The following is a 27,403-nucleotide window of genomic DNA, read 5'->3' on the forward strand; positions in this document are numbered from 1 at the left end:
TAGTGAACCGTAGTGCTGGGATACTCTTTGTTGTTTGACCCTAGTGCTTTATTATTATTATTATTATTATTTATTTATTTGAAAGTCAGAGTTACACAGAGAGAGGGAGAGACAGAGAGATCTCCATCTGCTGGTTCTCTCCCCAGGTGAGCACAACTGCTAGCACTGTGCCAGGCCGGGGTCAGGAACCAGGAGCTTCTTCCAGGTCTCCCACGTGGGTGCAGGAGCCCAAACACCTGGACCATCTTCTTTTTTTTTTTTTTTTTTAAGATTTATTTTATTTATTTGAAAGACAGAGTTACAAAGAGAGGTAGAGACAGAGAGAGAGAGGTCTTCCACCTCCCCAGATGGCCACAATGGCCGGAGCTGCACCAATCAGGAGCCAGGAGATTCTTCCAGGTCCCACATGGGTGCAGGGGTCCAAGGACTTGGGCCATCTTCTACTGCTTTCCCAGGCCATAGCAGAGAGCTGGATCAGAAGTGGAGCAGCTGGGACTAGACCCGACACCCATATGGGATGCTGGTGCTTCAGGCCAGGACTTTAACCCGCTGAGCCACAGCGCCGGCCCCAAATCTTCCACTGCTTTCCCAAATGCATTAACAGGGAGCTGGATGGGAAGTGGAGCAGCCTGGACGTGAGCCAGCATCTATATGGGATGCTGGCATTGCAAGCAGAGGCTTAACCCACTACACCATGATGCTGGCTCTCTAGTACCCTTAAAATACAATTTTATCTTACCTACTTTAAATGTCTGAGGACTAAGAGGATTTGTATAAATATGGCAAGAATGGTAGTGGTAAAAAGTGAGTCCTACTGGAAGAATCTGCCTGTGCTGAGAGTGAGAGTGGGTGCTACATGGGGTTAGATCAAGAAAAGCTTTATAAAGGAGGTAGTGTAGGATTCAGAAAGATAAGGATAAAAGCAGCTGTGGGAAAATGAGATCAATTTCAGGAACCAAAATGTTTGTTTTACCTAGAGCCTAGGTTATGTATGGGAGAGTAACAGGAAATGTTATAAAGATAAATAAGGCAAAAATCATGAGAGGCTTCCCTAAAACGTTGAACCTTTGGTTGCATGCAAATTAAAGCCATAGAATTAAATGCAGGAAAACACAACCTGAAAGTAAACTGTACTGGACCCTTATTCAGTAAATGTCGCTATCTGTAACTGTCAGTAGCAAAGATTATCATTGCCACCAGCCCATGGAGTATTTATTGATTACTTCTACCTCCATATTTCTTCATGACAAAATTAATCTATTTTTGACTATTTATTTGCAACTGGGATAATTTTTGTAAGGACCATTCATTCCTTTATTTTGGTTTCATCAGAAATGAACTCTTCTCCAAAAATAATATATTCTCCATTTCTCAGGTATTATAATGTGGAGAATTTTTAACTGTTACGAGTCATGCTTACTAGATAGAATTGGTGTTCTTATGAGCAAGCTGTAGTACTTTGCATACTGTTAAAGTGGCACCTCATTTATCCTGCAGCCTTGAGAAACAGTTGCTACACATGAGTGATTTCCAGATGGATGAAATTTTATTGTTCCTTTTAAAAATCAATTTTTTAATTTTACATATTTAATCCTGGAAATTTATTTAAAACTTGACCTACTTCCTTATTTAAAATATTCATATCATTTGAGTTTGTTTGAAGACTTTAAATCATTATTTCTAAACAGGGATAATTTGATAGTCTGTAATTCAATGAGACTTTTATGAATAGCTGAGTTATATTTGAATTTGGGTCCACCCAAATTCTCCTCTATCACCTCTTTTGTCTGTCTCAGATGTAATGACTTATACTCTCTGTGGGGCTTCCTAAGTGTGATTCATTTAGGAGTCTACCACGTTGGGGGGATGTGGGTAGCAAAACCAGACATTTAGATTTCTTGTTTAACAATATTTCTTTTTTCTGAAGCCTTTGCCATTCTTATGTCCCAGATATCAGGACTTTCTTAGTGTATTTTTAAAAATTCAGATGTTTTATTTTTAAAAGATGATAAAGTTTTAAATATTGCTTTATTCTAGACAGAATTATTTTACAAACCTTTAATTATCTTCAGAATAATTTCATGAATTATATTTTATTTTCTAAAAGTTAAAAATGAGAACACTGAGGCTCAGAAAAGCTAAGTGACTCATCTAAGAAGTTGAAGGTGGTGTGGTAGTAGAGTCAGGTCTCAAACCTGATCTTCTTTCCCAGGCTTTTTGAGATTTCCACATCTGTAAAATGGCAATAAAGATGTCTGCCTTCAAAGGGTCAATAGAAGATGCAAGTAAGGAGATGCATATGTAACCGTTATCCAAAGTTTTAAGCTCTACAAATGTTAGGTGTCAGAGTTATTCCAGATAAACAACTTTGTTTCTATTTAGTACTGCTCTATATCACAATTATTTTCTATTTTTATTATGAACAGTTAATAAGCTAAAGGGTTATTAAAATGAGAAGCTTCTGAACTGCAAAGGGAAGAAAAGGAACAGGCAGCTGACAGAATGAGAAAAAAAATATTTGCAAACTATGCAACTGATAAGTGACTAATATCCAGAATCTATAAAGACTTCAGAAACTCAACAATAGCAAAACAAATAATCCAGTTAGGAAATGGGCAAGGTGCCAGTGCTGTGGCATAGTAGATAAAGCTGCTGCTTGCAGCACCAGCATGCCATATGAGCTCCAGTTTGAGTCATGGCTGCTCCACTTCTGATCCAGCTCCCTGCTAGTGTTCCTGGGCAAGCCCAAATGCTTGAACCCCTGCTCTCATGGGAGACATGGATAAAACTCCTGGCTCCTGGCTTTGGATCAGCCTTGCTCTGGCTGTTGTAGCCATTTGGGGAGTGAACCATCTGATGGAAGACCTCTCTCTCTCTTTCTCTCTCTCATTTTCTCTCTCCCTCTCATTCTAACTTTCAAATAAATAATTTTTAAAAATAATTATTAAAAAAAGAAATGGAGGGGCCAGCACCATGGCACACTAGGTTAATCCTCTGCCTGCGGTGCTGGCATCCCATATGGGCACTGGTTCTAGTCCCTGTTGCTCCTCTTCCAGTCCAGCACTCTGCTGTGTCCTGAGAAAGCAGTAGAGGTTGGCCCAAGTGCTTGGGCCCCTGCACCCACATGGGAGACCCAGAAAAAGCACCTGGCTCCTTGCTTCAGATGGGCACAGCTCCGGCCATTGCAGCCATTTGGGGCGTGAACCAGTGGAAGGAAGACCTTTCTTTCTGTCTCTCTGTCTGTAACTCTACCTGTCAAATAAATAAATAAAATATTAAAAAAAAAAAAAGAAATGGAGAAAGGACTTGAAAAGGCATTTTCCAAAGGATGAAATTCAGTTGGTCAACTGACACATGAGAAAAATGCTCTGGGTCACTAGCCATAGGGGAAATGCAAATCAGACGCACAGTGAGGTTTTACCTCACCCTAGTTAGAATGGCTGTCATACAGAAATCAAAAAAAAAAAAAAAAATGCTGGAGAGGATATGGGAGAAAAGGCACCCTAATCCACTGTTGGTGAGAATGTAAACTAGTTACAGCCATTGTGGATGACAGTATGGAGATTCTGAAATTTGAAAAGAATATATCTGAAATCTGAAAATAGATCTACCATATGACCCAACCATCTCATTCTTCTTGGGAATTTACCCAAACCAAATGAAATCAGCATATTAAAGAGTTTTCTGTACCCCCATGTTTATTGCAGTTCATTACACAATAGCTAAGATATATTAATCCTGATGCCTATCAACAGATATATATATATATACATATATACACACACATAATAACATTTATATGTTAAACTACTCAGTCATGAAAAGAATGAAATCCTTTCTTTTGCAACAAGATGGATGCAACTGGAAACCATTATACTTAATGGAATAAGCCAGTCTCTAAAAGACAAATAGCATGTTTCCATGATCTGTGGTAACTAAGAGTACAAAAAAAAAGTAAGGTATATGAGTGAAATTGACATTTTGAGAATTGATTAATGTTTACAGTTGTCTCTACTGTTGAGGATCAGTGTTTGTTTTTTTTTTTTCTCCTTACTATTTATTGAATTCTTTATTTAGTGGAGGGTTAAGCTTATGATTATAAAATAAACTGAAGTATGACACTGTTAAAAAAAAGAATTAATGATCATTCAAAAAGACATGGGAAAAAGTTAGCTTTGCACCATTGGAAAAATTTGAAAATTCATTCTGTAAACAATTTTGGAAGCAGAAAGTTCAGAGTGTTTAAGGAAATTATTAAACCTATGTGAACATAATTTTAAGAAAATGTAAGGATTTTATAATTCAAATTAGTTAACATGAATCTTTGTCTTTTATACATTTCCAGAAAGTAGTTGTTTACTAGTTTTCTCATCTAGATCCTTGTCTATTTTTTAAAAATGAAGAAAATTGTACTTTTAAAGAAATTCTTAAATTTTTACTTTTTAAATTAATAAACTGACTTTTTGCGTAATTACCCAAAATAAGCACTAAAATCATATTTTTAAAATTATATGTAAAAAGCTGTTGTCAGGTTAAAAATCATCACGCTCATAGCCCATTTAAGTAGCCATATCTATAGACAACTGCCTTGCTTTCAGTTTTTTTCTTGATGACTTTCCACAATAAAACAACCAGACACATATTCAGCCATGGTCACATAGTCAAGCCACATTTTCAAGTGAGTTGTTTCTGGTGGAGTTGTTTTATCATAAACATTGTGCAGATTTATATATAACTTATTCAGTCAAAACCATAAATTTAGTTCAATGTTCTGTCACATGAAACATCCTAAATAATTTTCCTCCCTATTAGAAACAGATAGCAAGAATAACTTAGATCACATAGTTCTTCAAGTCATGTTATCTTCATGATAATTTTAAAATTTTTGTGAAGGAAAGGTCTTCAAACTAAGGAAGTACAGATTAGTGCTACTTCTCAAGTCTCTCCCTGTCCTCTTCTGCCCTTGTAGAATGTTATTGCTGCTGCTTATGGGAAGTGAGACAGCTGGCTCAGAATATATTAAGGGTTCATTTAGCCCCCTGCAGAGTATATGCTTATAAAATAAAATATGTGCTAAATATTTAGTTCACTGTAGAGAATATGCTTATAAAATGAAATGTGTTAAAGATTTAGCTCCCTGTAGAGTATACGCTTATAAAATGAAATGTGTTAAATATTTAGCTTCCTTTGAGTATATGCTTATAAAATAAAGTGTGTGTTAAAGAGCACCCAGTGGAATATATTCTTATAAAATTAGTGTTGAATCACTGTTAAAAATCAGATAGTTTCCTGTAGCATCTCTTTTCACGATTATGGTAGATTTTATTTTGTGGTAATATTTCCCAGTTGTTTTTCTTTATATACACATTTTCCAAGCCCCCTATTACTGGGTCACATTTGGATTGCCATGTCTCTTTCAGTCTGCTGAGAAACCTAGACTGTAATAATAGCTAGAAATGCAGGTGGGCTTTTAGATACTACCCCATCCCCATTAAAAATAAACAATTGGAGATCAGCTGGTAAATATATCTTTCATGAATATTAAGGTGCTTTTCAGATCAGATTTACATTTTTGTAAATGATCTACAAAGTATTTAATGTTGAGACTACTCCCTTTTTTTTTAAGTTTTATTTATTTATTTGAAAGGTAGCATTACAGAGTGAGGGAGAAACAGAGAAGAAGGTCTTGCATCAGCTGGTTCACTCCCCAGATGGCTATAATGGCCAGAGCTGGGCTGATCTGAAGCCAGGAGCTTCTTCCGGGTCTCTCACATGGGTGTAGGGACCCAAGCACTTGGGCCATATTCTATTGCTTTCCTAAGACATAAGCAGAGAGCTGGATCAAAAGAGCAGCAGCCAGGACAAATATTGGTGCCCATATAGGATGCTGCTGCTATAGGAAGAGGCTTAGCCTACTATGCCACAGCACCAGCCCCAAGACCCCCATTTTTAATATAATAGATGTCTTTTGTTACATAATACAATTACCATATATGGAGGTGGCAAAATAGTGTGAATGGATATGTATTTAATGCCAATACCAAATAACAATACTATCAGACACTGAACTGATACATTGTTACCATTGCTGATGAAACATGGGGATGACTGGGGCACAAGAGAGCCAGCATTTATTGAGCACCTTGTATGAGTCAGGAAGTGTGTCTGACTATCCACTTTACTGGAAATTTGCAGTAGGAAATTGGAGGCCATGGGGCTGGTGCTGTGGCATAGCAGGTAAAGCCGTTGCCTGCAGTGCTGGAATCTCATATGGGCGCTGGTTTGAGTCCCAGCAGCTCCACTTCTGATCCAGCTCTCTGTTGTGGCCTAGGAAAGCAGAAGATGGCCCAGGTCCTTGGGCCCCTGCACCTGGAAGAAGCTCCTGGCTCCTGGCTTCTATCGATGCAACTTTGGTCATTGCAGACAAATGGGGAGTGAACCAGTGGATGGAAGACCCCTCTCTCTCTCTCTGCCTCTCCTCTATTTGTGTAACTCTGACTTTCAAATAAATAAGATAAATCTTTTAAAAAAAAGAATAAGAAAGAAATTGGAGGCCATGAGGTGAATTTTCATTTCAGCAGAATTTTTAAAAATCAGTATTTAATATGAATTTAGTAGTTTTCTAGTCATCTTTCATTGAAGTCTTAAAACCAGTAGCCTGTGATTGACTTCCTCCTCCATCTCTAACATGGACAACCTAAATCTGGATATGGTGGGACCTGCCTCTCTGGCCTTTTCAATCTCATGATGGTGGATTTTGCCCAGGTGGTTGGACTTCATGCTAATAGTTGCACACAGCTATGTCTGTCAGCCTATACACAAAATCTATGCTCATTTTCCCTTATTCAGCTTTCTCTTTCCTAGTAATCTCATCAGTACAGGTGACTAGGCCTGTGTCAAACGCCCAGTCCCCAGGACCCATAGACCCCCTCCCTCACATCCTGGGGCTGTTTTCTGCCTCGCCTCGCCTCTTAGTGCTCATGCACTGCTTGTATTCGCCTGTGTGCTTTGACGTCTCCATGTAAGCTTTTAAACCAGGACTATATGCTACTGTTCTCTCTCTCTCTCTCTCTCTTTCTCTCTCTCTCTCTCTCTCTCTCTCACATTATTAACCCTTATGCCTATTGTATGCTTCATTGAACTAAAACATATCGTCATGATATTGAATGTTTACCTTGAGTTTGAGAATCTAATGATTAATATTGAATTACAGCTACAGAGTTTTGGCCCTCAGAGTAAACACTCAATTATCATTTTCCACAACAGTGTACATATTCCAGGTCTTTGTCTTGCCCTCTGTTATCTCATTCATAGGTTGCATCCATTTTTATATACCTGTTGCAGAACCATTTTTCATGTCTGAGTCAAGAGGAGGGCTTAAAGAAATAATATGTTTGGTGTTGTTCAGGGTGGACTGTAAGCGATGTGAAGGTAGAGACTTCTCTACTCCATACTCTTCTCTCTCCCCAGTATCTCAGTGTCTGTGATTTCTTAGTGTTCACAAAGTACTTGAGATGCGGTTTTGAGGCCTCCGTGCCAGAGAAAGAAAGATGATTGAGGTGTGGTGATTGTCACTGCTTTACTTTGTCTTCAGCACCAGTTACCAATTATGAATTAGTTGAAGCTGGCGTTTATTAGTGTCATCAGTGTTTTAAAAATAGTTGATGCTGGTACGAATGCATTCGTTAGGATGACAGTATTATTGCCATTATACTTACTGATCTTCACTGAAGCAAATTACCAAATGATTCTTAGCAGAAGATAGAACGTCTTGCTGAGAAACAGCATATCCAGCAGATCAACCCAGGGAGGATGGAAGGCAGCACTGAAGAGAGGGAACTTTGTTTCTCATGACAAATATGTTAATCAATTTGTTTGAAAGTCTTTTGTCACTTTATAGAGCGGTGACCTTTGTCCAAGTGACTGTTCATCTCACAAACCCAGCCCATGTGCCTTTTACTGGGACACAATAATGATGCATGTGTCTGCTACTTTCATTTCTGCCTCACCCAGCCATTCATCACTTTCCCCTCCAGACAACAGGCAAGGCTATTTGTCTGCCTCAGCTTAATATGTAAATCCCCCACGCACATGAATGCACTGTGGCAGTGTATCTCTTCTGTCACAGTTGATACCTCCAAACACGTTTTCCACTATGTGATGGTAAATTCTAGTTTGTCTCTGGCCTTGAATCCCAGTTTCATTATTTTGCTGAGATAGGTGAACTATATCCTATAATTTTTTATGCTTACCTTTCGTTTACATACGTGTCTAAGTGTCAGTAGGTAGGTTTATTTACATCTTACATGTCAAAAATAAAAATATTCATAAAATTAGAGTTAATGTGACTTTGGAATAATTCTAGACAATTAGCTATTAACATGCATTATCTAAATTATAATTTTCATTTATGTGTTTTAAATTGAAATGGTGGAAAGAAATTAATCTAAGTTACATATGTGAAATCTTCAAAAAGTTCACAGAAAATACATGTTGTGGAAAAATTATTGATTTCAAGTTTTTTTTTTCCACAAAAATAAACTTCTAGTTCCATTTTTCATGAAGTTTTTGAAGTGCTCTTGTACTATTTAAACCAAGTTTAAAAGGGATGCTTTTGTTTCTTATTGGGTTAAATTTTAAAAAATATTTTGAGTCACTATTTTAAAAGGCAAGCCTTTGGAATAGAATGATTATATTAATAAAATATTGAGCAATAATAGCATATAAAAGTTGAAGAATACATGGAAAATACATTTTTTCAGGAATAAATAGCAATAAAAATATTTGTTATTCTCGTCAAAGGGGAAACAGAGTTGGCAGAAAGTAACAGGAAAAAGCCACAGAAAAAGAAAGGAGAAGGAAATATGTCATCAGTGAAGGTTGAAACCAAGTAAAACATGAAGTTTGTGGTGGATTAATTGTACTCTCACACATCAGAGCTCTTGGAGCTCATTCATGTATCTGATCATGTGCAGTTATTACAGAACTTTGGACATTGGCAGGTACAGTTATACTTTATAGATGGAGAAATTAAAGCTGAGAAAGCTTAAGAAACCTGCCTAATCTTCACAACCAGCTGAAGCAGACATGCATTTTGAGCCAAGATTGTCATAAATCTGCATCTAATGCACATTCCTCTAAGTGACCTTGTGTCTTCCAGTTGCTGGAAAGAGCCTATCATGTTGCCCTTTCTGCCACCTGTGATCCTGACTCCTTTAACCAATAATCGTGTAATTTGCTCTCTAAGTTTGCTTGCATCTGTCAAACTACTAGTATATCAAAGCACAAAATAATTTTTTTTCATATTTATTAATTAAATTAAGCAGTGAGTAGAATCTGTTCATTGGCCCTGGTGTTGAGTCACACTTTGTACTGTGTATCTGAAGCTTACTTTGAAGTAGTGGTTGCACTCTGCAACACTGTTTATCCTGGGCATTTGGAGCTGTTATCCTCAGTTCATGCAGTCTAAGGTTGAGGCCCAAGTAGGTTGCTTTCTCTGACTTTAGTGACCATCCCCTATGTAGAAATGCTGGGATTTGAACTCTGCTTGTTCTCTTTTCTGGTTACTTAGCTCTTTTCATTGCAAACAACAACTCTTCTCCTCCAAAGCCAGGCAGTTCCTTGGTTACTTAAAAAAAAAAAGAAGTGAGAATTAAAAGATACAAAGTGTGCAGCCTCTGTACCCTCCTCCCACCAATGGGGTTTCTAATAGATCAATGTCAGGTCCTGTCTCTAGAGGCCTGTGCTAGGATTGCCACTTCTCTGCAAGGAAAACCACAGAAGTCATGGAAAGTGCTTTCCTTACTCATTATGTAAATGGGGCAATGGGGTGAAGCATATTAGAACTTTTTCAGTCTATATGTTAATGAAAGCCTGCTGTTTGTTGTGTTATTTATAGTATAAAGATGCATTTATGAAAGCAAATCCTGGCTACAAATGGTGTCCTACCACAAACAAGCCTGTGAAGTCTCCAACACCCACTGTCAATCCACGAAAAAAACTCTGGGCCTTCCCATCTGACTCGTCAAGAGATTTGCCAAGCCCCAAGAAAGCCAAGACTGAAGAAATGCCTCAGCTTAACTTTGGAATGGCCGGTAAGTTTAGACACGGTTTCTGCCCATTTGCCTAGGATGGGGTGATGCATTTAGGTAGTATTTTTTTTTTAAATAATAGAAACAGGAGCAAAATTTATGACCAGTATGAAGCAGTGGCAAATATGTAGCATATCTTAATGAATTGGAACATATATAAATAGAATTACGTATAATTAAAGGAAGGAGATACAGACTGAATGGTGGAATCATTATAAGGGTATTATTTGATTCTTGACATTGACAGTTTGGAAAAACAGACAGTAATTTGGATGTTGTTAGGAGCTTATGAAATTCTATAATGTTAACAAAATAGCTTACTATTAAGCTGTGCCAGTAGGAACATTAGTTATCATGGATACTTAAAAAGCCACAATTATGTAGATCATCTGTGTATTTGAAACACTGAGGTCACCGAATGAACAACTTCATCACTAGTCTGAGATGAATCTGACAGCTGTGCCTTAGAATTCCCATCCTGTTCCCCCTTCCTACCCTCATTCCTGTGTAAGCCAGACAAGTTTAAAATTCCAGATGGTCCCATGTGTCATGAGACCTTTAATACTCTTTGGGTGGTAAGGAATGCTATTGTATTACCATGAAATAAAGTATGTATTTTCACCACACAAATGGCTGTTTTTCCTGACTGCTACAAATGCGGCAATCAGAAAAGGAACTTTCCAGGATGAGTTTGGGAAGATTGGGCAGGGTGAAGAGGTGAAGTTGTGTGGAGCTGTAAGGTTCTATTTCAGTGTTGTAAGCAAATTTTCTTCAGAGTACTAAACCATCCTCAGTATGGAAAGTTTGGGAAAGAAGGTTGAACAACATTGTGATGCCACATTTTTTTTAAATAGCTGGCAGACATAATGATACTTAAATAGTTCAGTGTGTTTTTCATGGTATAAAAAGTCTGTGGCATGCTCGGTATAAATGCTTTATGCTTTTAAAAGGTGAGTCTCACATTAATGGTAGCATTATGGGAAACAAAGTCTTCAGGTCCTTGTTATGTATGTGTTTGTAGCATCATTCTATGTGAGCTCCCAAAGCAATACTTTTACCTACAATTCTCAAAACATGGAGATCTGTCCTTGTTTAGGTATCATTTTAAACAATTTTAGCTTCCACTTGTTATTAGTCTTAGCTCTCTAGACTTCCCAGGTTGTACTATTTGGAGTATTTTCTAAAAGATTTTATTATCAAGACCAAAAAGGGGGTGTGGTGGACTGGCTTGTAATCAAATCACTTAGTATCCAGTGTTGTTGGTTTTTTTTTTTTTTTTTCCATTTCTAAATCTAGATCAGTATATGTGGGTATGTGGGACTTTTTTTTTTGTATATCTGCTCTTCACAAACCAGACAGTAACTGTAGGTAAACCACAGAAAGCTATGAAAACTGTATTTTTGGAGCATTGTTTCTGATACTTTATTAATCAGTCTTTTACCTATAAAGTGAAAGTGGAAACTGGATTCCAACCAGGGTATTTACAATAAAGTTTTTTTTTTTAGGATTTTATTTATTTGAGAGGTAGAGATACAGACCATCCACTGGTTCACTTCCTAAATGGCTGCAATGGCCAGAGCTGGGCCGATCTGAAGCCAGCAGCCAGGAATTTCTTTCAGGTCTCCCTTGTAGGTGCAGGGGCCCAGGCACTTGGGCCACCTTCTACCACTTTCCCAAGCTATAGCAGAGAGCTGGATCAAAGAGGAGCAGCCAGGACACAAATCGGCACCCATTTGGGATGCCAGCGATGTAGGTGGAGGCTTAGCCTACTACACCAAAGCAGTGGCCCCTTACAATCAGCTTTTAAAAGCCCACTCTTTAAGGCAAAGTACAAGAAAGAAGGAATATACCTCAGTCAGAGTTATCTCATTAGATAATCAAGGATCAGAGCTTTGGTTAAATTTGTATATAATGGATAACAGTGGTCTGATATTTCTAATTATGGCCCTTTCCAATAAGATGAAAGTGAATGAGTTTGCCTGTAATTAAAACCTAGTGCTTAGCTATCTGGATTTGGGGATCATGAAGGGCTTTTAAAGGCCAATTTAAATTTTCTTTGACATGAAATTTCTTTTGCTTTGCCCAATACCCCTCGTGACTTGATGTTTTGTAATTTTGAATCACCTATGTGATTTTCAATCAATGAAAGGAAAACTGTAATATAAGCCCTCCTGGAAAGTGTGCTATTTATGTGAATATATTTTTTATAATTCTAAAAACATTGGGGCCGGCACTGTGGTGCAGTGGGTTAAGACCTTGGCCTGAAGTGTTGGCATCCCATTTGGGCGCTGGTTCTATTCCCAGCTGCTCCTCTTCTGATCCAGCTCTCTGCTATGGCCTGGGAAATCAGCAGAAGATGGCCCAAGTCCTTGGGCCCCTGCACCCACGTGAGAGACCTGGAAGAAGCTCCTGGCTCCTGGCTTTGGATCTGCACAGTGGCCATCTGGGGAGTGAACCAGTGGATGGAAGACCTCTCCCTCTGTCTCTACCTCTCTCTCTTTAACTCTGTCTTTCAAATAAATAAATAAAACATTATATAACTATAAATTAATATAAAAGCTGATGGTAAGTTTTTGGCTGAGGTTTTAGGATCTATGCAGCAAACTTCTTGCAAAATCACATTGATAGATAACTTACCATGTAATGGGGCTCCCTGTTTTACTTTGTAACTTGAATTAGCGTATTCTTATCTTTCAAATGCTGTCATCCAACCCATCCCTTAGGATAACAGCCACAAAATATTCTCAAATACCAAACTAAATTTGTCCTTTCTACTAAATTCACGTCCCTCTTTTGAGTTTTAAATAAATTTAAGTATCTATTTTAGCAGCCACAGTAGTTCTTAAGCTGAACATTTATGGAATATTAAACCAATAATAAATATCTTCATTTCATTCCATAAGCCAGTGTTGCTGTATATTTTGTATGTGTTTCTGTGTCACTGCTTCCCATTATTGAGCTGTTTCTTAAATAATGGATCATTTGGCAACAAATTTGTCCCTCTAACAACTCTAGCTTTTTTCTACTTCAGAATTTTTTTACTTCTTAAAGAAAATGTATCTAAAATATTAAAAATGGCTTCCAGGACAGGTTGTATACACAGATATACTTAGAGGCATAACCTTTAACCAAAAGAAACAAAAAAATAAACAACTGAATGTCTATGAACATATAACTTATCTTCATTTTCAATCATAGAGAGATTTCTAAAATACACATTTATTGAGGACCTGTGTGTACTATGAGAGGCAGTGAGTTGGCATTTTCACATATGTTCTTTCATTGCATTTCTGAGTTTTAGTTCATTTAAGATAATCTTGGAGGATGTTGGTTTCTAATCTAATCCTATCTTTGTTTAGATACAACTTGGGTCATGGATCTATCAGTTTACTATTTTTATTTTGCCTTTCTGTTTCTGTTGATTATTGAAAGAATGGAAACAGAAACCTTTGATAACAAAAATTATTAATTTTAAATTTTTAAGGCTTTTTGAGCAAAAACCTGGCTACTCTTAAGATTCAAAAAGTCAAAAATCATCAGTTAATTTAAACTTGTTTTGAAACTGTTGGTGGACAGTTATTTGAAAAAAGCCCAGTAGTTTAGAGACCCATTTGGTAAATTTTTCTGTGTTCTTCAGCCTGTTTTTTTTTTTTTTTTTTTTTTGCAATGCAGGAATAACAGTCTCAGACTTCTTGGAAGACAAGCATAAGCACTCTTTTTTTTTTTTTTTTTTTAAATCCTATTTACACTCCCATGTAGTAAGGAAAGAAGTCTCCCATTAGGAGATAATCATGCTATAAACAGCTGTGGTATTTGAGAAAGTTCTGTGTTGGAATGGCAGGACAACAGTAGAATTTAATAGGCACGTGTGTGCCAGGTTACTGTTTTATAAAGAGTGTAAAAGGTTATATGTGGTTTTGTTGGATTTCTGATTGCTCGAGTATTCTTTTTTACGGTTTATGGATTGTATGGCCTTTATGCTTATACATTGATGGTTTGTTTTCACCTTATTTAGATCCTACTCAAATGGGAGGTCTGAGCATGCTGCTGTTAGCTGGAGAACATGCTCTTGGCACACCAGAGGTAAGCCAGCGCCCACCCCCTCCACTCAGCACATGCTGGAGATTGAGAACACAGCCGTTTGTATGCTGTTCACATTGTGATCTCTGCAGTATCACTATTTACAGCTCATGAACAAACTTTACTATAATTGTTCTCATTAAGATCTGTCGGTGCATCTGGTGCATTGAGGGTGACAGAAGTGGTGTAAATAAAAGCAAGAGGACACAAACACATTCAGACTCTGAGGTTCCATGGGAACATACGGATAAGAAATGCCGTGTATAGAGAGGTATGCGTTGTCAGCCACTTGGGATAGCTGTATCGCCTATCAGAGTACCAGTTCCAGTACTGTCTACTCAACTTCTGATCAGACTTCTTGCTAATGCATCCTGGAAGACAGGAGATGATGGCCCAAATGCTTAGCGCCTGCCACCCACATCGGTGACCTGGATGGCAGTTCCAGGCTTCTGGCTTTGGCCTAGCCTAACCCTGGCTATGCAGGCATTTGGAGAATTAACCAGCAGATGGAGGATTATTCTCCCCTCCTTCTCTCTCTTTCACACACACACACACACATTCTCCTTGCTTTCACTGTCCTTCTTTTTCAAGTAAGTGAAAGCAAACATTAAAAAAAGAAATTCAGTGTGCAGATAATTGGCATTAACCATGACTGTGTCATGAGTCTGTAAGTGAGGTCCTGTGATAATGCATCTACTGCCTTTGTGATGTTCTCATTTAGATTCACTAGTGGAAAGCTGATAGTTTAAAAATAAAAAAAGGGAAACCTGTTGGTGTCTTTAGTCTCCTATTTCCAAACTCCTGTTTGAAATCCAGGAAACATGGCATTACAAGATTGTTTTATTCTTTAAAATGAAAAGGACCTAGGCCCTTATGACCTCAGTTTCATTGTCTGGTTACTGGACCGCTTTTGCTAAATGCTTTCGTATATGATTTTGATGGGCAGGTAGTGGCAGTTAACCAACATAGTTTACATTTGTGGGATTCCTCTATTTTCCAGGCCCAATTAACAGAGGCCAGTCAAATTAACCTGCAGCTCATGTTATTTTACTACACTTAGTTTCTTAAGATGGAAATTTTCTAACTCCAACTAGCAGAGCCCTTAAAGGAAAAAGAGCAGTTATCTGAATTTTATTGCAGATTTTTTTTTTTAACTTTTGTTTCAAAGTTGTAAGTATGCCATACAGATTGCCGGGGAAGCCTGTTCAGCTTCAGGTGCTATTTACATTATATAAGGCTTTTATTAGTTACAGTTTATATTTGCAATCCTAGTTACTCACTGTATATTCACTTTAAGTTTATTTTGATTGTGTTCAATTCAGTGTAGCAAAAAATGTACCAGTTGGTATACTGGTGGTTATTTACATTGTGCTAATCTATAACTGAAAAATGTGTCACTTTGTGCCTTTGCCTACTTGTTATTCAACTTGTTTGTACTTCTTAACACAATGGCTTTGTCAGACATTGTTTCACTTTCTAACACATGGCTGCTAGCTCATGGCAATTCACACTATCCGTTGCTTAGGTGTAGAGTATGCCAAACATGTTCCAAAAGTGAATGTTGCATTAATAATGCACACTTGACCTTTCCACTAAGTCTGACTCATACTCTTTCCAAGAGTGTGTTGTATTGGGAAAATCAGCATCATCTTTCCTAACAGATTAGAATTTGGCAGTGTTTTAGTCCCAACACCTTTTAACATTCTTTTTAACTTTCAAATACTCATAGAAACAAATCAAGGTCTGCAGAACTTAGGCATGTTAGTCAAAGTAAAAGATACATTCCACCACCACCACTTTGCTTACAGTTTTGCCTTTTAGGTTTTTTTCAGTGAGAAGTTCTCCCACTCTCTTTCAAAAAGGCAGAGTTCTGACACAAGCAATTAAAACAGTGTGGAGGTAGACCAATGTTTAAAGAACTCTTAAAAGAGAGAGAGATCGCTAACTGACTTAAAGAAGTGACCCTTACAGAAGAAAGAAATCTATGCTCAGAAGGTGGCAGTGTTAGGTCTTTAGGAACCATTTCTGAGAACCCATCTGTCTTTATATCCCCTACCTCTCATCTCAGGAATACGTAGGTAATTATTGGAAACAATTTGAAGTATATTGAAACAATAAAGCAGTGAAAGTTATATGAAATAATGCTCTATGTAAATACTATTTGATATCTGTGAGAGTTTATCTCATAGATAACTGTAGACTTCACTTAACACTTGAGATATCTGTGTAAAGTCTTATTCCAGATAAGTGGACATGGTCATAGAATTTCAGACACTTATATCTGTAAGCAGATGAAAATAAGACAAAGAGATTAATGTGTACTTATGTTTTCCTAACAATTAACAGGACAAGGAGACGAGAGAGGCACAGAAATTTCACCTTTCCAACATTTGGAATAATTACTGTGAAGTCTATTGATATTAGAAGGTGTGACCAGTCAAAGTGACATTCTAAAAAATTTCTGCCAGAGAAAAGATCCAGTCATAATGGATACATGCCATGACAGAATTCTTATTCTGCAATATTATTATTCTTTTAAAAAGGATGTATATATTTATTGGAAAGGCAGAATTACAGAGAGAAAGAAGAGACAACAGAGTAATCTTCCACTTGCCAATTCACTCCCCAGATGGCCACAATGACCAGGGTTGGGCCAGGCCAAAGCCAGGAACCAGGAACTTCTTCCTGGTTTCCCACATGGGTACAGGGCCCCAAACACTTGGACCATCCTCTTTGATTTCCCAGGCCACTAGCAGGGAGCTGGACAGAAGTGGAGTTGCCAGGACTGGAACTGGAGCCTACCTGGGGTGCTGGCACTGCAGACTGCAGCTTAACCCACTGCTCCGCAGTGCCAGCTCCAGAAATATTATTCATAAAGAGAGGAGGTTTCCCTGTTCATTCTGCCTGAGACTTAATCTCACAAAAAAAAAAAAAAAAGTCTGTAGAAGATCATTTTGATTTATAGATTGATTGCTTTGGGTCTTTTATTTTTCATACAAATAATCAACTATGTATTTTCTTTATCCCAAAGTACATTGAAATGCAGAACTATTTTAGATTTTAAAATTCAGTGTTTGTTGGTACAAAATTATTCATTGAGGAAACAAAATTGATGGATTGGGCAAGAGACATAAAGGAGAGGACCCTGACTCAAATGTGGCAAACTAAGTGAATCAGCTGAGCGCCAGTAAAATATAAACATAGAAATCTCATTAGGAAATAAATAATATGCTGTAATTACATAGCCATCGATAACACTGCTTTCTCTATCCTTTACTGCTATGGGGTTAAGTCAGAAATCTAAAAGCTGTTTAATCAATCAAATATGTGTCAGATGAATATGGACTGGCAGGGAGCTACAGAGGAGGTGAAAACCAGTCTCAATGTCCAGAGATATGAATGGATGTCTTTTTTTTTTAAAGGAACCTGAAACAAAAAAATATACTATAACTGATAATGTTTTCATCACCCACAAACTCTAGGAAGAACTGAAGTGAAGGCAGTTAGTTATACCCTTGTATTTCATATCAGGGAATTACTTAAAGAAGAAAATACAACGAATAAAGTGGAAAAACTTTATCTGAATTACTAGCCATCATCTCCAGGACAAAATATTATCTGTTACACTTGTTACTTACTTTAGTAAAAATGTGAATCTAAATTATATTTGTAAGATGAAGGCAGGGAGGTAACAATTGAGAAGATGTGGAAGGGACAGGTACTCAGCATATAATGTATAGAAAGCCTTGGGTTAATCTTGAAAAGATGGCATTTAGTGTTAAACCTAAGTGAACAACAGAAAGTCATCTTGGCTGCAACAGAAGGAGGCTAATTGGGGGACATGGAAAATTAGAAGTTAGGCAGAGTAGTCAGGCTGATAACAAGCTTTAAAAGCATCAATTTCTATTAGGTGAATGACTATGGGAAGCTATAGTTTCAGATGAATGGCAAGTACTTTAGGCTTTGGGTCTGTGATTTTAGAATGCCTGGCTCTCTTGTGGAATCAACAAATAACAGTGGGAAAGTTCTGACTGAGCTATTTTTTGTTTGCCCTCTATCCTAGGAAATAGAGTTAATAATAATACCTGCTTGCTTCTAACTCCCAGACTACTATGAACATTAATTAAATAAAACCTGTAAGGCATTTTTAATTCTCTTGGAAAGAATTCTTGCAGGTATATTAGCATTATTACCATAAGTTATTCTAGGCGTTTCATACTCGAAAGCTTCAATTATATCAGGCATTACTCCCACAGGCTGTAATGTGCTTTAGCAGCACGTGCACTCGTACACACACACACACACACACACACACACACACTGACTTCCTTGTCCATTGAAACCTTGTAGGAAATTACAGTTATAATTTATTCTCTTTGTTGCAAGGTGCTCAAGAAGGGAACGACTTTTTCATACCTGGAGAAATCAATACTGAAAATATAGCTTCAGCAAAGTAGCTGAGTTAGCTTCACAGTTAGTGGAGAAGATGTCAGCGGATAATGGCACACTTCCTTTAAGACCATTAAAGGGCATGTTGTGTAATTGCACAGGCAGAACTGCATACCATCTTTTCCTGCACTTGATCATTTGGAAAGTATTTGCGTGCCTTCTGTGTACAAGGCATGTCAGGAAACAAATAAGACACAAGTATATGCCCATGCAGCTGATTCTGTCTTAAGATTCCAGTTTTTAGAGATCTTAACTCCTGTAAGTGAACTTAAAGCTTCAAGAAGAATCTCTGATTTTCACTTGTTGACTATTATCTGCCATTTAAAAATTTTAGATCACATGTATCTAAATTTCTATATGAGTGAAATTTAAAAATAATTTTTATATATTAAATATGTATTTTTAATTTATTTGAATGATAGAGTTACAGACAGAGAAGGGGGGAGAGATTGTCCATCTGCTGATTCACTCCTCAAATGGTGGCAATAGCGGGGGCCATGCCAGGCCAAAGCCATGAACCCAGAGCTTCTGGGTCTCCTGCATGTGTGCAGGGGCCCAAGCACCTGGGCCATCCTCTGCTGCTTTCCTTGGTATGTTACCAGGGAGCTGGATCAGAAGTAGAGCAGCTGGGTCTTAGACCAGCACTGATATGGGATGCTGGCGTGACAGGTGGCGGCTTTTCCCTCTACACCACAACGATGGCCTCTGTTTTGTTTTATTTGTACTATCGCTCCTTTGCCTTCTCCAGGCAACACTTCATAATTTCTTCAGCTAAGTTAGAATCCTGCTCTTCCTAATCCCTTACAACCCTTACTATTAGTATTATATGTTCTAGCACTTAGATATTTTTAGTTTTATACTTTATTATAAACTCAATGGTAAAGATCTTATTTTAAAAATTTTTTCTTACCATACTATGTGTAAGTATTATATCCAGAAGATTTTTTTTTTTTTTATTGTCAGGTTTACTTTGTATTATCTGGGGTCCCTTGAGACTCCACATGAATTTTAGGATGGATTACACTGTTTCTCCAAAAAGCAAAACCATTGACATTTTACCACCGTTAAGCCTTCTGATCATGAACATGGGATGCCCTTCCCCATTTTTTTTTAAACTTTTATATAATGCATATAAATTTCCAAAGTACGACTTATGGATTACAATGGCTTCCCCCCCATACCGTCCCTCCCACCCACAACCCTCCCCTTTCCCACTCCCTCTCTCCTTCCATTCACATCAAGATTCATTTTTGATTATCTTAATATACAGAAGATCAGCTTAGTATACATCAAGTATGGATTTCAACAGTTTGCTCCCACACAGAAACATAAAGTGAAAAATAATAGATGATTTTTTTTAAATGATGATGAAATCAGAGCAGACCTATTGTCATGTTTAATCCCAGTGAGAGTCAAGTTGGGAATTGATAATTTCTTTTTTTTTCTTTTTTTTCTTTTTTTTTTTTTTTTTTACAGAGGATCAGTTTAGTATGCATTAAGGATTTCAACAGTTTGCACCCCCATAGAAACACAAAGTGAAATATATTGTTTGAGTACTCGTTATAGCATTAAATCTCAATGTACAGCACATTAAGGATAGAGATCCTACATGAGGAGTAAGTGCACAGTGACTCCTGTTGTTGACTTTACCAATTGACACTCCTGTCTATGGCATCAGTAATCTCCCTATGCTCCAGTCATGAGTTTCCAAGGCTATGGAAGCCCTCTGAGTTCTCCGACTCTTATCTTGTTTAGACAAGGTCATAGTCAAAGTGGAGGTTCTCTCCTCCCTTCAGAGAAAGGTACCTCCTTCTTTGAAGACCTGTTCTTTCCACTGGGATCTCACTCGCAGAGATCTTTTGCCAGAGTGTCTTGGCTTTCCATGCCTGAAATACTCTCATGGGCTTTTCAGCCAGCTCCGAATGCCTTTAGGGCTGATTCTGAGGCCAGAGTGCTATTTAGGACATCTGCCATTCTATGAGTCTGCTGAGTATCTCACTTCCCATGTTGGATCACTCTCCCCTTTATTTCCTCCATCGGTTAGCGTTAGCAGGTACTAGACTTGTCTATGTGCTCCCTTTGACTCCCAGTCCCTCCACCATGACCAACTGTGAACTGAAACTGATCACCTGGAACAGTGAGATGGCATTGGTACATGCCACCTCGATAGGATTGAATTGGAATCCCCTGGTATGCTTCCAACTCCACCACTTGGGGCAAGTCAGCCTGAGCATGTCCCAAATTATACATCTCTTCCCTCTCCCATTCCCACCACCATGTTCAACAGGGATCACATTTCAGTTAATTTTCAACACTTAAGAATAACGGTGCATCAATTACAGATCTAAACCAGTCATATTAAGTAGAACAGATAAAAAAACTACTAAGAGGGATAATGTATTAAGTTGTTCATTAACAGTCAGGGCTATGCTGATCAAGCCACCGTTTCCCATAGTGTCCACCTCACTCCAACAGGTTTCCCTCTTGGTGTTCAGTCAGTCGTCACCGATCAGGGAGAACATATGGTATTTGTCCCTTTGGGACTATCTCCAGAAGATTTTAAGCAAGTTAGAGTCAGGAACAATGACACAATTTAAAGGGTACAAAGCTCCTGTCTTACCTGCAGTATAGTTATTCCAACAACTAACATTTATTGAGCACTGTTTGCATTCAAGGTACTGTTCTTCAGTATTTTGTGTAAGAGTAACTCTTAATCCACAGAACAATCCTGTATGTATTACTTACCTTGTAGGTAAGTATTAAACCATTAGGAAAGGAATCAGAGACAGAAAAGGATTAAATTTTTGCTCATGAAAGTGCCACTATGAAGTGTCAGAAGTGAGATTCAAACCTAGGAGGATGAGCTTCAGTCTTTGTGTAGTACACAGGGGACTCTGTGATGCATTTGTCACCTTCATCAACTCTGCCCACTTTTCTCATGGCATCCGTTGCTGCACCCTGCTGAGATCAGTAACAGCCACCACAGGCATTTTCTATGTGCTTTCTAGGGTAGAGACTGTGCTGAGGGCTTTACACTGATGACTTCATTTCATCCTACCAAGAACCCCATGTGTCACTTTATTGATGTCCTCATTTCAGAAATGAAGAAACAAGGCTAGAGAGCTGGAAAAACTTCTCCAAGGTGGAGGAAGTCAGGACACTAGTATTTAAACCTACGTATTTTCTGTTAAATGATGAGATAGACAAAACACCGAGATAGAAGACAGTAGGTGGTAATAATACTTATCAAATGAACAAATGATTACACCCACATTTTAAACCCCGGGTTTTAAATTTAAAACATATACAGATTTAGAGAAAATTGAAGATTTTACCTGTCTCTGTCACAATTTTTGACATCAGTAAAATGGCAAAAATTATTTTCCTACCTGTTATATATTGGAGTTCATTTGATAATGCCTCTCTTAGCCTACTATATTTGACTATTTCAAGATACTTAAATCCGCTGAAGTCCAGTCTGCTTGTTCCTAACTCCTACCCCTACCCACATCAAAGCTTTTGTCCCCTTCTCAGTTTTATAGCTTTTCTTTAAGATGGGAGAGGCAGAGAAACAGTGACAGACAGAAAGAACTCCTATCCACTGGTTCACTCTCCAGATGCCCACAAGAGCTTGGACCAGGCGAGAGCTAAGGCCAAGAGCTGGAAATCTAGCTGGGTCTCCCATGTGGGTGGAGGACCTCAGTCACATAAACCATCACTGCTACCTCCCAGAGTCTGCACCAGCAGGAAGCTGGAGTCAGGAGCTACAGCCAGGAATTAAACCCAAGCACTATGATGTGGGACATGGGAATCAACATTTAGACTGAATGCCTGCCCCAGGTTTTACAGCATTTAAACACATTTTGTGAGGAAATATACTATATTAAATATAGTATAAATAAATATATATTAAATATGCTATATTAAAAATTACACTGTAAAGAGAAATAGGATCTTTGAGCTTTCTTAGGGGAAATAACTCACCCTTTTGTATCACTGTTTGCTGCCTGTTTGGACAGAACTGCCCTTCCAGCCTAAGAATCCAGCCTTTTACATCTGTTGGGCTCAAAGCAGGGATAATCGGGTCCTTGCACCCAGCCTGACTGACACCTGCTGTTACGTCCTCAGTGGTTTTCCAGGGTGCACTGATGAGCTCCCATGGATTTCTTGGTCTCTGGGAGATGAAGGGAAGGAGCACTGTGGAAGGGGGCAGGCAGAGAACTGGGATAGAAAGATGAGGATAGAGAACAACAACGACAAAAAAAGAGGCATCCTTCCCAAGAGAAGAGTGTTACTGTTGAGAGAATCTTCAGTATATTATTGCATTCTGTTCTCACAGTGTCCTGTGAAGACGGCAGAGTAGCATTGTTAGCTACTTTCTCAAATATGGGAACTGGGGCAGAAAGATGCTTTCTTTCTGTCTTAGTTGTCTTAGCTGCTACTGCAGTTGTTTGTAGAGTTGCCTGGAGTCTGTTCTGGACCCCTTATGAGCACTATGCTATGTCACACAGAATGAAACAAGAGAACCTTAGTATAGAGTGAGGTCAGAACTGATGTCTTGAGTTAACAGCAGGTGGTACTCTTCCTTCACCTCATGACTGGGCATGTATTCCAGTGTGGGGATCACTCAGCTCTGTGGTGCTGTCTGGTTGTACCCTCCATGCAACCCACTGCTCTTTTCAGATGTAGGATGCACTGGTAGCCCAGGATGGTGCTTTGGAACCCAGGGCTCCTTTAGCTTTCAGATGAAATCCTATGCCCTCAACTCTTCTCTTCTCATAAAAGATCTATCCTGTCCCGAGCAAGCTGCCCTCCTCTCAAATGCCCATTTCCAGTGAAAGGGTTCAATTGACCTTAGAAACACTGGCATGATCCGCCCCTTCTCCCTCAACCCTGACATCCTTCCAGACAATTACTGAGGATTGGTGTATCCCTGATTTAATGGGGCCCCATGTATCAGCTGACTTACTTCCCTAACCTGCTAATTGACCTCCTGCCTCCATTCACTCCTCAGCCAACGCCATCCTCACACTACTGACAGAATTACTGAACCACACATCTCTCATCATGCTCTTCCTCTGAGTAAAAACCATGGCTGACTCCCCATTTCCTCCAGCCTCATTTTCAAACTTCAGAACATAGAATTCAGATTTCTCTCAGTCCGATTATCTTCCACTATACTCTTGTACATCTCATGTTTCACCCACATTGGGAAAGCTGCTGGTTCTCAGATACACAAAGTACTTTCTTGCCTCTTCACTTTCCTACCTGCTACACCATTTTCACACTTCTTGTAAGAGCAGTTCTTCCTTCTAGACATATTTCAGACACTGCCTCACTACCTTCTGTGACAGAATAAAGGCTGGTTCTCTCTTCTCCAGGGGGCCTGTCACATTCCACCATTGTGCACATAGCACTCTTATGTATAGCTGTCCCTTACACTTGAATTGCAAGCAGCTTAAGGGTCTGGTGCATTATTTTAGTCATCATTTCATTTTCAAGCATGTCCTGGATACAAGTAGAATCTAAGCTTCTTGAAATCAGGGTCCATGTGCTGGCACATATTAAATGCTCATTGAGTATTTATTGCAGGTAATCAATAAAAGTTTGAATTAGCAAGGGTAGGAATCTTAGGCTTAGCTACACAATGCATGTGCCTTTCCAGTTGATCATTGTATTCATCACAGTGCCAGCAATGCGTCACTATGGTCCTGTGCCTTGCAAGGTAGGAATAGATTCTTGATAATACTTAACTTTCCAAGCCACTGAAAGAGCGTAACTGCCTTGATCTTGTTCAGATCAGGAGACTGGTTCACTTTTCTGTGTCTGTAATTCTCACTATCCGAATTGCTCCTGTGGAAAGAAATAACTACTTTGTCATAATTCTTAATTATACTAATCTTTCCCCTTGCTTGGTTATTGAGAACTATAGCAAAATCAAAGGAAAAATTGAATTTAAGGGAAGTTGACTATGTGATTAGAAAAAAAAAAAAAGAGCCCTTTAGTTATTTTCTTTTTTGGGCATAGAGCAACACCTAGTGGCTTTATAGATTAATTCAGAGACTTTTTCTAGAAACAGCTTCTTGGATTTTTCTTTTCCCTTTATTCAGCCACTGCTTATTTGGTATCTTTTTTTTCCCTCTCTAAATTATTTCTTTAATAAGTGTGTGTTTAGCAATGTTTATGCTAATTTACACACTTTTTTGTTTTATCATATATATATATATATATATTTGCCACATCATTGAACCATTCTTATATTTTGATATTTTACATAGAAATATATCTAACATGTGTCACAACCATTTCTGCCTTCTTAATAAAGAATTTACCTTTTATTTACCTTATCTTGCCAACTTAGAATCATAGTTATAAATATTAATTACTCTGTTGAGTTGAGATTTTTTTTGGTGCTATTTTGATTTATTATAGATAGCCTACAGTGCTTTATGAAACATTTGTGTGTGTTCTTTACAATTTTTCTATCTTCTTCCTCTGTCTAACCTTGCTGCTGGCATTGTTTCTTCCTTTCACAATCCTCTTCCTTTTGCTTGTCTCTACTCCCAGCCCATTCTGATTTGCTGCTTCTATGCTATGCATTGAAGAACCAGGTAAACAACTCAGGTAACTACATAGCACAGCCAGTTCTTCTTGCTCCTTTGTTTTTGTGTTGTTTCATTTATACAACACTGAAGATATATGTTAGGTCCACAATGCTTTAAAGTAAGAGTAATTGTATTTTGAGAGAGAACATGGTCCACCAGTGCAAAATAAATTCCATTACTATGTTAGCCATTGGACAGCCTTTGTTGTACTTTCTGGCTGGGTTGTTGGAGATTCTTCATATTCACATAGACAGAGAATCAAGTTAGTCAGCAGATAATCATTATACACCTACTCTGTGTCAAGTTCATGGTGAGCACAACAACATGCCTAGATTTCTTTGATTGCATAGTATAGTAGACAGACCATATGCAGGATTAGAGATGACTTGACTAATTATGTATATCTGAATTTGCCACTCAGAAAAATTTGAGATAATCCATCCTACAAGTTTGCAAAGTTCATTTAACTTTTAAACTTTGTGATTTTATATGTGGTTGTCACCAAATAATTGGTAAAGTACACTTTAAAAAAAAATGTTGAGTTTTCTTAGAGTTAATTGAGCACTAAGCTTTTTTTTTTTTTTTTTTTTTGACAGACAGAGTTAGTGAGAGAGAGAGAGAGAGAGAGAGAAAGGTCTTCCTTTTTCCCCATTGGCTCACCCCCCAAATGGCCGCTACGGCTGGCGCACTGCACCAATCCGAAGCCAGGTGCTTCCTCCTGGTCTCCCATGCGGGTACAGGGCCCAAGGACTTGGGCCATCCTCCACTGCCTTCCCTGGCCACAGCAGAGAGCTGGACTGGAAGAGGAACAACCAGGACAGAATCTGGCGCCCTAACCAGGACTAGAACCCCGGGGTGCTGGCACCACAGGCGGAGGATTAGCCAAGTGAGCTGCAGCGCAGGCTGAGCGCTAAGCTTTAAAGCAACTTGCCTCTTCATAAATGGTAACTGTTTCTCATAGGTCATGTATCTAAAATAAGAATATAAGTTAGAGTCTATACAATGTAGCTATCCTAATAGGTAATATATTTAATTCCAATGATCTTTTTTAGATGTCTGTCACATATACTGCCTTTTTTATTAAAGTTTTATAAAAACATTTAATTCTTAACTGGATTTTAAATGAAATTTTTATTTTTTAAAAGATTTATTTATTTATTTGAAAGGCAGAGTTACAGAGAAAAAAAAAGAGAGAGAGAGAGCGAAATCCTCCATCCACTGTTTTACTCCCCAAAGGCCACAACAGCCAGGGCTCAGCCAGGCTGAAGACAGGAGCCTTGTGCCGGTGCTGCAGCTCACTAGGCTAATCCTCCGCCTTGCGGTGCCGGCACACCGGGTTCTAGTCCCGGTCGGGGCGCTGGATTCTGTCCCGGTTGCCCCTCTTCCAGGCCAGCTCTCTGCTGTGGCCAGGGAGTGCAGTGGAGGATGGCCCAAGTCCTTGGGCCCTGCACCCACGTGGGAGACTAGGAGGAAGCACCTGGCTTCGGATTGGCGCAGTGCGCCAGCCGTAGCGGCCATTTGGGGGGTGAGCCAATGGGGAAAAAGGAAGACCTTTCTCTCTGTCTCTCTCTCTCTCACTGTCCACTCTGCCTGTAAAAAAAAAAAAAAAAAAAAAAAAAAAAAAAAAAAAAAAAAAAAAAGGAGCCTGCAGCTTCTAGATCTCCCACATGTGTGCAGAGGCCTAAATATTTGGGCCATTTTCTGCTGCTTTTCCAGGCATATTAGCAGGGAGCTGGATGGAAAATGGAGCAGCCAGGACTCAAACCAGTGCCCATATGGAATGCTGGTACTGCAGAGGGTGGCATAATCTACTATGCCACATTGCCGGCCACTATTATTTTCTGCAATATCTAGGAGCCAAACATGTAAGATTTCTTCATAATCCAAGGAAATTTTCACTTTTAAAACTTATTTGTAAATTATAAAAATACATTTTGTTCATGTATTCTTTCTAAAATGGAATTCCTAATCCTTTGTGGCTACTAATTTCAGGATTTGTTGATTTCTTTTCAGCATATTTTGTGTCTCCTTGGTAGGACATTTGGCACAATAGACCAAAAAGTTAAGTGAAAATAAAAGGGATTCAGGCTTGGCAGTGAAAGCACAGGTGGTAAATTAATTAAAGATACTGTACCTCCTCTATGGTGTTTATCACTGGGAAAAGATGGCCATTACTCT

General features: G+C 38.5%; 1 protein-coding gene across 35 annotated transcripts in view; it reads left to right on the top strand.

Moving 5' to 3' along the window:
- BBX (BBX high mobility group box domain containing) overlaps window positions 1-27,403 on the top strand; it is a 289,118-nt gene that overhangs the window by 191,165 nt on the left and 70,550 nt on the right. For all 35 annotated transcript variants that reach the window (XM_051819094.2, XM_051819093.2, XM_070072060.1 and 32 more), the window contains 2 exons: window positions 9,899-10,094; window positions 14,107-14,174. In XM_051819094.2, coding sequence (XP_051675054.1) covers window positions 9,899-10,094; window positions 14,107-14,174 — 264 coding nt within the window. The remainder of the gene's footprint in view (window positions 1-9,898; window positions 10,095-14,106; window positions 14,175-27,403) is intronic.

This window comes from Oryctolagus cuniculus, chromosome 4 (genome assembly GCF_964237555.1).
Source record: "Oryctolagus cuniculus chromosome 4, mOryCun1.1, whole genome shotgun sequence".
Lineage (NCBI taxonomy): Eukaryota > Metazoa > Chordata > Mammalia > Lagomorpha > Leporidae > Oryctolagus > Oryctolagus cuniculus.